Source organism: Herpailurus yagouaroundi, unplaced genomic scaffold, assembly GCF_014898765.1.
Source record: "Herpailurus yagouaroundi ecotype Mexico unplaced genomic scaffold, PumYag 140, whole genome shotgun sequence".
Taxonomy (NCBI): domain Eukaryota; kingdom Metazoa; phylum Chordata; class Mammalia; order Carnivora; family Felidae; genus Herpailurus; species Herpailurus yagouaroundi.
The window spans coordinates 19,358,681-19,372,941 of NW_024412395.1; the positions used below are offsets into that span (position 1 = coordinate 19,358,681).

The following is a 14,261-nucleotide window of genomic DNA, read 5'->3' on the forward strand; positions in this document are numbered from 1 at the left end:
TCCCTCAGTACCCTTTCCAACATTTTATTCAACTTATCTTTTAATTCATTTCATTTTCCTTTACCTCACTGAGTTACGATGGCTGCTTTCAAGTCCTTGTCTGATAATGCCAGTATCTAGTTCATCTCTGGGTTGAGATAACAGACAGGCCTTTGTTGATTGTCTTTTCCCCTGAGAATGAGTCACATTTTCCTGTTAGATTGTGTGTCTAGAAATTTTGGATTGTATCTTGTACATTGTTGTAGACACTCAGGATTCTTATATTCCTGTAAAGAATATTGATGCTTTTGTTTCAGCAGACACTTAACTTCTCAGACTGTAAACTCTGTCTTACCTGAGGTATGAGTAGCACCTCTAATCTCAGTTCTTTGTAGCTTTTTTTTTTTACTTCATTATGGAAAGTTTCAGACTTAATACAAAAGTCTCGAGAAAATAGTGTAATAAATTCCATGAACCCACTGCCTGTCTTCACCTATTAACCAACTCATGGCCAAAATTGTTTCATCTGTGTCCCGTACTCCTCTTTTCCTTTTCATTTATTATTTAGAACAAATCTTAGGCACTATATCATTTCATTTTTAAAATAGGAGTATCTAAAAGATGAGAACTTAAAAAAAAATAACCACAATATCATTATCTCTTATGAAACCTACACAGTTTAACAGTAATCCTTTTTTTACCATTAATTATCTAGGCAGTATTTACATTATACTAAGTTTTTCAGTTTGTTTGGAGTCCAGTATATTGCTACTGATTGTTGAGTCCTTTTTGTTTGTTTGTTTGTTTCATTTCATAAATAGATTCCCACTCTCATTTTTTTCTGTAGTTTCCTACAGTCTGGATTTTACTGTATTTTTTTAGTTTCTTTATTTTTGGAGAGAAAGTGTGAGTGGGGGAGGGCCAAAGGAAGAAGGAGAGAGAATCCCAAGCAGGCTCCACACCCAGTTTAATCCCACCACCGCAAGATCATGACTAGAACTGAAATCAGGAGTTGGATGCTCAACCATCTGAGCCATCTAGCTGCCCCTATTTTTCTAAATTTTTATTTTAATCACCTGGTGCTCTTCACAAATGCATTTCTTAATCCCTATGATCTATTTTATCCATCCCCCCAACCCACCTCCCCTCTGGTAACCATCTTTGTTCTCTTTACTTAAGAGTGTCTTTCTTGGTGCATGTATCTTTTTGATTTAGTGTTTTTGTATTCTTTGAGTAAATACCCAGTAGCACAATTGCTGGATCATAGGATAGTTCTGTTTTTAACTTTTTTTTTAAGGTTATTTATTTATTTTGAGAGAGAGAGAGCATGTGGGGCAGAGAGAAAGAGAATGCCAAACAAGCTCTGTACTGATTGTGCAGAGGACTCGAACTCATGAACCGTGAGATCATGACCTGAGCTGAAACCAAGAGTCGGACACCCACCTGAGCCACCAGGCGCCCCTATTTTAACTTTTTGAGTAACTTCCAACTGTTTACCACAGTGGCTGCAGCAGTTTGCATTCCCACCAACAGTGCACAAGGGTTTCCCTTTCTCTGCATCCTTGCCAACACTTGTTTCTTTTTGATTTTGGCCATTCTGACTGATACTTCATTGTAGTTTTGATTTGCATTTTCCTGATGATGCGTGATGATGAGCATCTTTTCATGTATCTGTTGGCCGTCCTGATAACTTCTTTGGAGAAATGTTTGTTTATATGTTTTGCCCACTTTTTAAGTGGATTATTCATTTTTGGGGTGTTGAGTTTTATGAGTGCTTTATATATTTTGGTTACTAGTCCTTTATCAGATATATCAGATATGTCATTTGCAAATCTCTTATCCCATTCTGGAGATTGTTTAGTTTTGTTGATTGTTTATTTGGCTCTGCAGAAGCTTTTTATTTAGATGTAGTCCCAGCAGTTTATTTTTGCTTTTGTTTCCCTTGCCTCAGGACACACATGTAGAAAGATGTTACAGCTGATGTCAGAGAAACTACTTCCTGTGCTCCCTTCCAGGATTTTTATGGTTTCAGGTCTCATATTTGAGTCTTTAATCTGTTTTGAGTTTATTTTTTTGTATGGTATAATAAAGTGGTCCGGCTTCATTCTTTCACATGTTTACTGTTCCGTTTTCTGAGTTTTGTTGAAGACACTGTCTTTTTCCCATTGGATATTCTTCCTACTTTGTTGAAGATTAATTGACCATAAAGTTGTGGGTTTATTTCTGGGTTTTCTATTCTGTTTCATTGGTCTGTATGTCTGTTTTTGTGCCAGTACCATACTGTTTTGATTATTACAGCTTTGTAATATTGAAATCCAGAATTGTGATGCCTCCAGCTTTGCTTTTCTTTTTCAAGATTGTTTTGGCTATTTGAGGTCTCTTGTGTTTGCATAAAAATTTTAAGATTGTTTCACAGGATTCTGTGAAAAATGCTGTTGGTATTTTTATAGGGACTGCATTAAATATGTCAGTTGCTTTGGGTAGTGTAGACATTTTAACAATTTTTGTTCTTCCCACTCCATGAGCATGGAATGCCTTCCCATTTCTTTGTGTCTTTTTCTATTTCTTTCATCAGTGTTTTACAGTTTTCAGAGTACTCATCTTTTACCTCTTTGGGTAGCTTTATTCCTAGATGTCTTGTTAGTTTTTGTGTAGTTGTAAAAGGGATTGTGTTCTTAATTTCTCTTCCTGCTGCTTCATTATTGATGCACAGAAATGCAGCACATTTCTGTACAATGATCTTATTTCCTCAGAATTTACTGAATTAATTTATCAGTTCTAGCAGTTTTTTGGTGGAGTGCTTTGGGTTTTATCTATTTAGTGTCATATCATCTGCAAATAGTGAAAGTTTTACTTCTTCCTTACTGATTTGGATGCCTTTGATTTCTTTTTGTTGTCTGATTGCTGTGGGTAGGATTTGGAATACAAAAAAGTGGTGAGAGTGACATCCTCTTGTTCCTGACCTTAGGGGAAAAGCTTTTTCCCCATTAAGGATGATGTTAGCTCTGGGTTTTTTCTATATGGCCTTTATTATGTTGAAGTATGTTCCTTTTAGACCTACTTTGTTGAGGGTTTTTATTATGAATGGATATACTTTGTCACATGCTCTTTCTGTGTCTATTGAAATGATCATATCGTTCTTGTACTTACTGATGTGGTGTATCACATTGATTGATTTGCAATATTGAACCACCCTTACAACCCATGAATAACATGGCCTTTATTATGTTGAAGTATGTTTCTTTTAGACCTACTTTGTTGAGGGTTTTTATTATGAATGGATATACTTTGTCACATGCTTTTTCTGTGTCTGTTGAAATGATCATATCGTTCTTGTACTTACTGATGTGGTGTATCATGTTGATTGATTTGCAATATTGAACCACCCTTACAACCCATGAATAAATGTGACCGTGATGATGGTGAATGATTTTTTTTTTTTTTTTAATATAAACTTGATCCCCATGTGGGGCTTGAACTCATTACTCCAAGATCAAGAGTCACATGCTCTACTGACTGAGCCAGCCAGGTGTCCACTGGTGAATGATACGTTTTTTGTTTTTTGTTTTTTAGTGTGTTGTTGAATTCAGTTTGCTAGTATTTTGTTGAGGATATTTGCATCTGTGTTCATCAGAGATAGTTGCCTATAGTTCTCTTTTTTTGTGTGTTGTCTTTAGTTCATTTTGGTATCAGATAATGCTAGCCTCATAGAATGAATTTGGAAGTTTTCCTTCCTTTTCTAGTTTTTAGAATAGTTTGAGAATAGGTATGAACTATTCTTTAAACGTTTGGTAGAATTTGCCTGTTAAGTCATCTGGTTCTGGACTTTTGTTTCTTGGGAAAGTTTTGATTACTGATTCAATTTCTTTGCTGGTCATCAGTCTGATCAAATTTTCTGTTTCTTCCTGTTTCTGTTTTAGTGGTTTATATGTTTCTGGAAATTTATCCACTTCTTCTAGGTTGTCCAATTAGTTGGCATATAATTTTTTATAATATTCTCTTATAATTGTTTGTATTTATATGATGTTGGTTGTTATTTCTCTTTTCTTACTTTGTGATTTTGACTCCTTTCTCTTTTTTTTTTTAAATTTTTTTAATGTTTATTCATATTTGAGAGACAAAGACAGAGTGCAAGTGGTGGAGGGGCAGAGAGAGAGGGAATCACAGAATCCAAATCTGTGTCGGCACAGAACCCAATGTGGGGCTCAAACCCATGAACTGTGAGATCATGACCTGAGCCAAAGTCAGACACTCAGTCTTTTGAGCCACCCAGGTGCCTGCCCCTCTCTCTCTCTTTCTCTCTCTCTCTCTCTCTTTTCTTTTATGTTTATTTATTTATTTTGAGAAAGAGTGAGAGAGCATGAGCAGGGGAGGGACAGTGACAGAGGGAGAGAGAGAATCCAAAGCAGGCTCCATGCTGTCAGTGTAGAGCCCGATGTGGGGCTCCATTCCATGAACCCTTACATAAGATCATAACCTGAGCCAAAATCAGGAGTCGGATGCTTAACTGAGGCAGTCAGGCACCCCAGAGTTCTTGCTCTTTTTTTGTTAAGTCTGGCTAGAAGTTAATCAGTTGTATTGGTTTTTGTTTTTGTTTTTGTTTTTGTTTTTGTTTTTTCAAAGAACCAGCTCCTGATTTCATTTACCTGTTCTATTGGTATTTTCAGTTTCTATTTCATTTATTTTTGTTCTCATATTTATTATTTCCTTCTTCCTGACCTTGGTGGCCCTCAACTGCCTTGTTTCCCACTTATATTCTATTATATGTGGACCCAAATGTCAGAATTAGAGAGAGAGAATTGCAAGCAGGCTCCAAGCAGTCAGCGCAGAGCTTGACATGGGGCTTGAACAAATGAACCGTGAGATCATGACCTGAGCCAAAACCAAGAGTCTGATGCTTAACCAAGTGAGCCATCCAGGCCCCTCTTTTTTTTTTTTTTTTTTTTTTTAAAGTAAACCCTGCACCCAACGTGGGGCTCAAACTCATGACCCTGAGATCAAGAGTTGCATGCTCTACTGACTGAGCAAGCCAGGTGCCCTAGTAATCACTCATTTCTTATCTTCTCCAACTCTTAGGGAAAATTTGTAATGTTTAAGAGGATTATTAACAAATGTAACCCAAATGTTTATGTTTCTTAAAAATCGGCATTAAATGCAATATTTTCTTATTTCTTTTTATTAAATAACTAAGGAGGAGAGAGTTCAGGCCATGCCAGTCCATCTCAGGAGCCTGGTGGATGTTCAAATCAGAGACCTCCAGAGGACCTGACTGTCAGAGTGGAAAGGTTTGCTTTTATTTTTGCAAATAGTATTTTGAAAAGACAGTGGTTTTCAGTTATTTCATTAATTTGAATAAAAGCTAAAATTTCACAAATGAAGTTTCAGAATCCTGGGTTGAAATTTTTTATTACCTGACCAACTTAATTGTATCCATAAAGACTACATTCTAGAAGTAAAGTTGAATATCTCTTAAGTCATCAGTCAGCTTTAGGTCTGATCAGCCCAAGAATCTTTTTTGCTGGTTTTTGGTACATGTATGTTTCCATCTGTCACTTCTGCTTTGATCTCTCTCTACCATAGGATAGTAAGTTGCAGATGGGAAGAACTTCACTTGCTTTTATGACTGTATACTGAGTCTGGGTTCTGCATAAGTGCATGTCTGTTAAACGTCATGTGTTATTACTTGGTCTAATAATCAGATACAAATTTATAACTTTTTGTGGCTTGTAGTTTTGTATTTTTAATAATACAGAAATTACCAAATTAGAGTCCTATATACTATGGTTCTTAAGTTACATGAATTAATGGTAAATGGATAAAGCAAGAATATTTTTTATTATTTTTTTTTTAATTTTTTTTTCAACGTTTATTTATTTTTGGGACAGAGAGAGACAGAGCATGAACGGGGGAGGGGCAGAGAGAGAGGGAGACACAGAATCTGAAACAGGCTCCAGGCTCTGAGCCATCAGCCCAGAGCCTGACACGGGGCTCGAACTCACAAACCGCGAGATCGTGACCTGGCTGAAGTCGGACGCTTAACCGACTGCGCCACCCAGGCGCCCCAGCAAGAATATTTTTTAATCCTGACCTAACACCATTTAGTGTTACATGGAAGTTAAGAAAATGCCTTAGACTTGACAGTTTCTTGTTCACATAGATTCTACGGGAAAACAAGTTTCAAGATGATTACGAATACTGGGTATTTGAGTTTGCTCATGACTAAGAATCAGCTTCATTTCAGCAAAACCTAGATTCTGATGGTTCTTTCTAGGAGTCCCAGCAGGGCCAAGATCTTGAGCTAAAAAGGATAGATCTGGTCATAGTGGTGAGAAGTGGTAGAAGGCTCAAAGAACAGCTGCAGGGAACCAAAGTTCCCAGTGGCTCATCCTCTCTGTTTCTTTCTGCTTTGCTAACACCAAATCTACCTCTATGCATCTGTCCTTGCATCACGTTGGGGTGATGTGACAGTAAAAGATGAGAAAAGAATTTGGAGATTTGAGGGGAATGAGAAGAAACACAGCAGATAGCCCTTAATTGTAGGGTAGGCTTAAGTGCTACTTAATTGCAGTAGATAAGGGGAGTTTCTGTTGTTTCTTAATAGCTTCCATTCTTATGTAAGAGAGTGTCTGCCCATGTCTGCCTGCATGGTTCTGCAAAGAGGATATAATACACCATCTTTAATTAAAAAATACTTACCATATGTATTTACACTAGTGTTTGTGTGTTATATATAGTATAATGAGCCAGTAAAGATAGTTTAAGACACACAACAAAATGTTTGTATTCATATCTTTGAAAGTGGAATTAGGGATTTTTTTTTTCTTCTGAGGTTGCCAAACTGTCTTCATTGAGCATTTTTACTCTTATAATTAAGATATCAGGACAGAATGGGTTTACAAGTCGAGATCCTTAAACTGAAAAAAAAAAAACAAAAAAAAAAAAACAACTTCACTCTTGGAGATACATACATTTGTGTGTTTTTAAACCGTATGCTTTTAGGACCGTTGTATGAAATGTATGTGGGCTAGGGCCTTTTAAACAAGGATACTAGGGGTGCCTGGGTGGCTCAAGTTGGTTAAGCATCTGACTTCATCTCAGGTCATGATCTCGCAGTCTGTGAGTTTGAGCCTGCATTGGGCTTCTGTGCTGACGACTCAGAGCCTGGAGCCTCCTTCAGATTGTGTCTCCCCCTATCTCTCTGTCCCTCCCCAGCTCATGCTCTGTCTCTGTCTCTCAAAAATGAAAAAACATTTAAAATAAAATCTTTTTTAAAAGGATACTAAATGTTGAAATTGGATGAAATGTTGGCATACTTACCATTGAAACAGTTTTCATTGGGAAGTGACTGTTCTTGGTTTAAACACCTTTTGGAAAATCTAGGTCATATAATTAAAATCATATATACACTTCAAATTATTGCTGAGATTAATTTATCAGGTCAGTTAACCAATAAAGCCTAGGCCCTAATACTGACTGATTCATGCCCTGGGGTCCTATATTCTATTCATCTGAGTTATATCCAGTTAGGAATTTTGTTTGTTTTATGGAATCTAATTTGTTAATCAACAACTAAAAACAATAGCATATAATACTCCTATCCCAAATGACCTCTTAGCTCATCATTTATATCCTTCAAATTGCCTTCATCTTTACCATGCCTTGTCATAGACTGTAGTGCTCTTATGCCTTTGACTCACCCATGCTCTGCAGGTTATTGAACTCTAAAACCCTAATGTGCTGCTAGTTTCCCTGTCTTATAGAACTGATCTGTGGTGCCTTTTCATAGCCCAGAAAAATTGTATACATCAAATACCTGTGGTGTAATCTGATTTTTATAGAATTTTGTAATACCAAACTCTATAAAGCAAAATATATGTATTCTTCCTCTAACTTTGATATTTAAAAAAAATTTTTTTTAATGTTTGTTTATTTTTGAGAGGAGGAGAGGGGCAGAGAGAGGGAGAGACAGAATCTGAAGCAGCTCCAGGCTCTGAGCTGTCAGCACAGAGCCCGATGCAGGGCTCAAACTTAAAAACTGTGAGATCATGACCTGAGCCGAAGTCAGACACTTAGCTGACTGAGCCACCCAGGTGCCCCTAACTTTGATATTTTAAAATCTAAGTCCTACAAATTAAAAACTCAGCCTTAAAATTTGGCAGGATAGATTAGTAAATGTAGGATTCTTATTTTCCTCTTAAGCTATATCTGTTTTCTGAGACCAAGTTTCTGGAAAGCTAAGTAGTTCCCACTAGATCTTGGGTTTTTTTCTTATTTGACTTCAGGGAAAAGTAATTTTGTTAGGGGGCATGGTGATTAAACCAAATTGATGTCAACTCAGAAACTCTCATCCTATTGCATACATACTGAGAAAAAAATCCATCTAAACCATCTTAAGGAAGTAAACTTGATTTTTTAAAAAACAGATCGAGAGGTGCCTGGGTGGCTCAGTCAGTTAAGCGTTTTGGCTCAGGTCATGATCTCATGGCTTGTGAGTTCGAGCCCTGGGTTGGGCTCTGTGCTGACAGCTAGGAACCTGGAGTCTGCTTCGGATTGTTTCTCCCTCTCCCGCTCACACTCTACCTCTCTCGCCTTCAAAAATAAACATTAAAAAAAGTTTTTAAAAAACAACACAGATTGAGGGGCACCTGGATGGCTCAGTTGGTTGAGCATCCATCTTCGGCTCAAGTCATAATCTCACAGTTTGAGTTTGAGCCTTGCATCAGGCTCACTGCTGTCAGCACAGAGCCTGCTTTGGATCCTTTGTCTCTCTGACTCTGCTCCTCCCCAACTTGTGCCCTCTCTCTCAAAAATAAATAAACCTTAAACAAAAAAAAAAGGTTGGGGGCACCTCGGTGGCTCAGTTGGTTAAGCGTCTGACTCTTGGTTTCAGCTCAGGTCATGAACTCATGGTTTGTGAGTTTGAGCCCCACCTCGGGCTCTGTGCTGACAGTGTGGAGCCTGCTTGGAATTCTCTCTCTCCCTCTCATCTGCCCCTCCCTTACTCACTCTCTCTCAAAATATACAAATAAACTTTAAAAAAACAACAACAGGTTGATGATTTGGAATTGGCAGGTAACAATTTTTCTTCTTAATATTAAAATATATATAGTGTTTTCAAAGCTAAAAGATGTGAAATTTGCATCTTTCTTTTAAACTAGTATCTGTGCCCAATGTGGGGCTTGAACTCATGACGCTGAGATCAACAGTCACATAGTCTACTGACTGATCTAGCCAGATGCCCCTGAAATTTGAATCTTTTAGTGACTCATGTGAAAAAAATAAGCCTTTTAGTTAAATTTTGATTATTTTTTTAAATGTCATTATGTTTAAAAATTGACATAAATCTTTGGGAAAGATAATATGTAGTACCATCACTTCCAACCTTTTTTTTTTTTTTTCTTTTTTGGTAAAGATTTCAAGCCTCAAAAAGTTAAAAGTATAATGACTTTTTTGCTGATTCATTTGAAAGTTGCAGGCACCATTTTATTTTACCCTAAATACTTGAGTATGTATCTCTATCTGTTAAGAATAAAAATATTGACTGTGGTTTTACAGGCTCTCAGTAGGGGCTCCAGCCTAGGAGGGGGCCTGAGGGTCTGTACCCACTGACTTATGCCCTTCCCCATCCCTCAGGCCAACAAACATCCTTTAGCAGTAGATTCCTAGATGCAGGAGTGATGAAACAGTCAATTTGTCATTAAGATGCAGTGGACTTTTCAACTAGATTAGAACAAAATAATATCTGTTTTTCTCTGAAGAGAATTGTGCAAATTATATGCAATTAAAGACATTTTCAGATGTTAGTATACCATTGTCACACCCAAATTGTGAATTTATACAATAAGATTATCTGATAAGCAATCACATTCATATTTGCCCATTATTTTAATAATGTCCTTTATAACTTTTTTTCCCTGATACAGGATCCAATCAAGGGTCATTCATTGAATTTAGTTTAGTCTCTTCTAATTCAAAGTATTTCATTTATTTTGCTTGTATTTGTTTTTATTTTTCACAGCTTGGACATTCTTTAAAAGAGTCTAGGCTGTTTCTAGAATGTCCTTTGATCCAGTCCTTGTTTCATCATTCTAAGTTAGAGAACATTACCTAGGTAATGATTTGTCTTTCTCATTACATCAGGAGGCACCTGATATCAGATGTATGCATTTTTGGTGATACTAAATTTAACTGTTAAGATGGTGTCTCTTGGATTCTCAGAAAGATATCTTTGTCACTAATTAAAAAGTATTTATAGGCTGTTTCTTTGAAACAGTGAATATATGCTGTTCCTCAGAAACTTTCAACCAGTGATTTTGGCATCTTTTGATTTTTGCTTATATCAGTTATTTCATTGGTAGTTGGAAATGGTGATTTTTCTAATTTCATACCTTCTAATTTCTTTCTTACCTTACATATTTCTTAGCTAGCGTTCTTCTTTAGAGAAGTGCTTTGATCCACCTCCTCTTGCTTTTTATCCCCCCCTTTTTTTTTCAGTAAACTTACTAGTTAGTTACCAAATAGTGTACTACATGCACTAGGGGCCTAATAACCCTTTCTCGATGACGACTTCCCTCCCCCAAATAAACACTGTCTCCTGAATCTAACACTATAGATGAGTTTTGCCTGTTTGTAAACTTCATTATGGAATCACCTCATTTGCTCAGACTCTTCTGAGCTGCTACATGTGGCAATAATTGGTACATTCTCATTGCCATTCTGTTGATGGATTTTTTTAAACTGTTTTCATTTTGGGGGCTTTTATGAATTGGACTGCTATATGAACATTCTTTTACATGTCTCAGTGGATGTATCTTTTGGGTGTATTTGCAGGAGTGGGGAAAGGGTCGTAGATACATGCCAAATAGTTCTCCAAAGTGGTTATACATAACCAGTTTATAACTCCCCTTAGCGGTAAAATGTTTTATGGATCTTTTTCTTTTTTTTTCCCCCATTTTTTTTTTACAGTTCATTTCTCTTATGATTCTTTTTGGTGCACACATTGCCCTAGATTTGGCTAGTGACATCCTCTGCATGCTTGGTTTTCTGTCCTTTAATGTATGTCCCTATCATTCTTTGAGCACTCCCTTGATTTCTGGCACAGGTTGTTCAACTGACCTTTAACAAATGCTTATATCTTTGTAACTAAAATCCCTCTGAGAAAGTACCATTAATTTGTTAAACTTGAGGTAATTTACATACCACAAGATTTAAAGTGTATAATTCAGTGGGTTATAATGCATTCACCAGGTTATGCAACCATTACTATTGCCTGCTTTCATAATTGTTAGTTTTTACTTATGAACTTACAGTTGGGAATCAATTTTGGTATTACTAGTTTCTATAAATGCTAGCCTTTGGTTTTTTGCTTTTACTTTTAATTTTGTGCTATATTGCTGTTTACTTCTATGTAAGGGGGAAAAAGCATTTGTAAGTCATTGATTTATGTACTTATTTGAAGACATGTATGTGTATTTTCAAATCTGTATCAGATACCTTGCGGGGAAGGGGTACTAATGGTTAAGAAGTAGAAGGCGGAATAGGCTTCTGATAGGCTGGCTCCCACTGACTGTTAATAGATGTCTCTTGGGGCCAGAGGCCAGGGAGATGACTTGTTGCTTTGCCTTCAGGATCTTTTTTGTTTGTCACTACATTTCCCCAGTTTTAGTTAAATGAATTTCCCAAATGTATATCATATTAATATGATGGCTCTCCATTAACGTATTTTTTAAAAACGTTTTACATACAGACTCACTAAAAAACTTGAAGAAAGGAGAGAAGAAAAAAGGAAAGAGGAGGAACAGGTAAAGTTCATGTACCTAGCATCATTTTACTCTCCTATTAGGTGAGGGAATGTTTGACTTCCTGCTCGATTTGGCAGACTTAGGACGGCTTTCTGGTTAAAGTTTAGTGTTGAAGCACAGTGAAGGAAATTACCTGGCATCTGTAGTAGGATAATAGTGTATACTTTTTTGTGCTTTTGCTGTAAATTGCTAGGAATAAGTTGGACAATCTTCTTTCCCTCTACAGTGAGTCTTTTACACTAAGAATAGATGGACTTGAACTAAAATTGTTTGACGTTGATGCAGACCAAAGTCTTAGTTCCCTTTTATGGAAAAGAAATTTGTAGGTATTTTGCTGAATTTTTCCTCTGGTATTACTACATTCTGGTGCACCATTGTTTTCCCATCATGTGCACCTAAACTGCATCATCTCTTTGAGGGTCTAATATCAGTTCTTTATGCCAAACAAAGGGCAACCTTAGTGTCCTTATATGGTAACATATTTACAAACCAGAGACCTGTAATTCTGTTTGTTTTCAAATTACATTACAAACTACATTTTATAACCTTAACAGAACTGCTGGCTAAGATTTACAAATTGACAGACATTTGACCATTAACCCATGCTGTTAGCAAATTCTTCTAGACCCTTACATTTTATGAAGTTATTTTATTCCTTTAGCTATACCCTACAACCAGCTCTCCCTGTATATAAAATAATACCTAAGGCAGATCATTAAATTATCTTTTTGGTTCATAAAGCTTAACTTCCTTTTTAATGCAGAGAGAAATTAAGAAGGAAATTGAGAGGAGAAAAACTGGAAAAGAAATGTTGGATTATAAAAGAAAGCAAGAGGAAGAATTAACAAAACGAATGTTAGAGGAAAGAAACAGAGAAAAGGCAGAAGATAGGGCAGCTCGAGAGCGTATAAAACAGCAAATTGCCTTGGTGAGTAGTAAGTTTATTTTTAATGCTTGACTCTAGTACATTTGTGAAATTGTTGTTCTGTGCACAGTGGTTTTGATTTACTACCAGACTGTGCACTTTAAAAGAATAAATTTTAGGGACTCCCAGGAGTTCCAATTTCAGCTTCCTTTTAGTAGAAACTGTATATTGGATTAAAATACAGTTAGGATTAAAATTGGGATTGGATAAAGAAGATGTGATATATGTATACAGTGGAATATTATTCACCTATAAGATTAACGAAATCTTGCTATTGGCAACAACTTAGATGGAGCTGGAGAGTAACAGTGCTAAGCAAAATAAGTCAGAAAGATATGCACCATATTATTTCACTTGTGGAATTTAAGAAACAAAACATGCAAAGGAAAAAGAAATCAAGAAGCAGACTCTTAATTATAGAGACAAACAGTTACAGGGGTGGTGGGTGAGGGATAGATGAAACAGGTGATGGGGATTCAGGAGTGCACCTGTTGGATGAGCACTGGAGTTGTTGAATCACTATATTGTACACTGGAAAGTAATATAACTGTGTTAACTATACTGAAATTAAAATAACAACCGAATAAAAAGAGATTAAAAATTGAGGTGATTTTTTTCAAAGTAATTTTTCTCCGTGTTATGTTATAAATTTTATCCATTGTCAAAGGTAGTTTTCAAAGATTCCTTAGGAATGTGAGGGCAATCTGGCTGCAACATCTGTCACCCTGTAGATTGCCAGGGTTGATTTGGCTGATCTGGCTGGCTAGGTGTGTGTCCCCTTCCTCACCGTTCCATGTGCATCCTTCCTGAAGCTGTGCCCTTGGTTGAAGACGATGGACCTTCCCTGATAGAGGAGGACTGTTCTTAGATCAGGGGTAGCTGTGCTCCCCTGCTGGAACCTCCATACAGGCTCTCAAGATCCTTTTGTAGGAGAAGCAGTCCAAGTAGGTGGTAGGTAGTGGTGTTGCCTGTGGCAGTCTGCCTTTAAAAAAAACCAATTCCCTGGAAAAGAAACTTAGAACTGGTTACCTAGCAGTCTCCTATAGTCACAGCCATTCCATTTTTGGGACCTTCAGAAGATTTAGACACATCAAGTAGGAGGTTAGGATGGTTTTGCTATAACTGTTTCTTTCTTTTTTTTTTTAGCGTTTATTTTTTTTTTTGAGACAGAGTGAGAATTGTGGGGGGTGGGCAGAGAGGGAGACACAGAATCTGAAGCAGGCTTCGATAGCACAGAGCCCAGTGTGGGGCTCGAACCCACAAACCATGAGATCATGACCTGAGCCAAAGTCGGATGCTTAACCGACTGCGCCACCCAGGTGCCCCACAACTGCTTTTAAAATTAAGCAGTTATGGGGCGCCTGGGTGGCGCAGTCGGTTAAGCGTCCGACTTCAGCCAGGTCACGATCTCGCGGTCCGTGAGTTCGAGCCCCGTGTCAGGCTCTGGGCTGATGGCTCAGAGCCTGGAGCCTGTTTCCGATTCTGTGTCTCCCTCTCTCTCTGCCCCTCCCCCGTTCATGCTCTGTCTCTCTTTGTCCCAAAAATAAATAAACGTT

At 37.2% G+C, this 14,261-nt stretch overlaps 1 protein-coding gene across 1 annotated transcript in view; it reads left to right on the plus strand.

Moving 5' to 3' along the window:
* UBXN4 (UBX domain protein 4) overlaps window positions 1-14,261 on the plus strand; it is a 43,981-nt gene that overhangs the window by 16,216 nt on the left and 13,504 nt on the right. Inside the window, exons 6-8 of the mRNA XM_040474951.1 lie at window positions 5,171-5,264; window positions 11,726-11,780; window positions 12,544-12,708. Coding sequence (XP_040330885.1) covers window positions 5,171-5,264; window positions 11,726-11,780; window positions 12,544-12,708 — 314 coding nt within the window. The remainder of the gene's footprint in view (window positions 1-5,170; window positions 5,265-11,725; window positions 11,781-12,543; window positions 12,709-14,261) is intronic.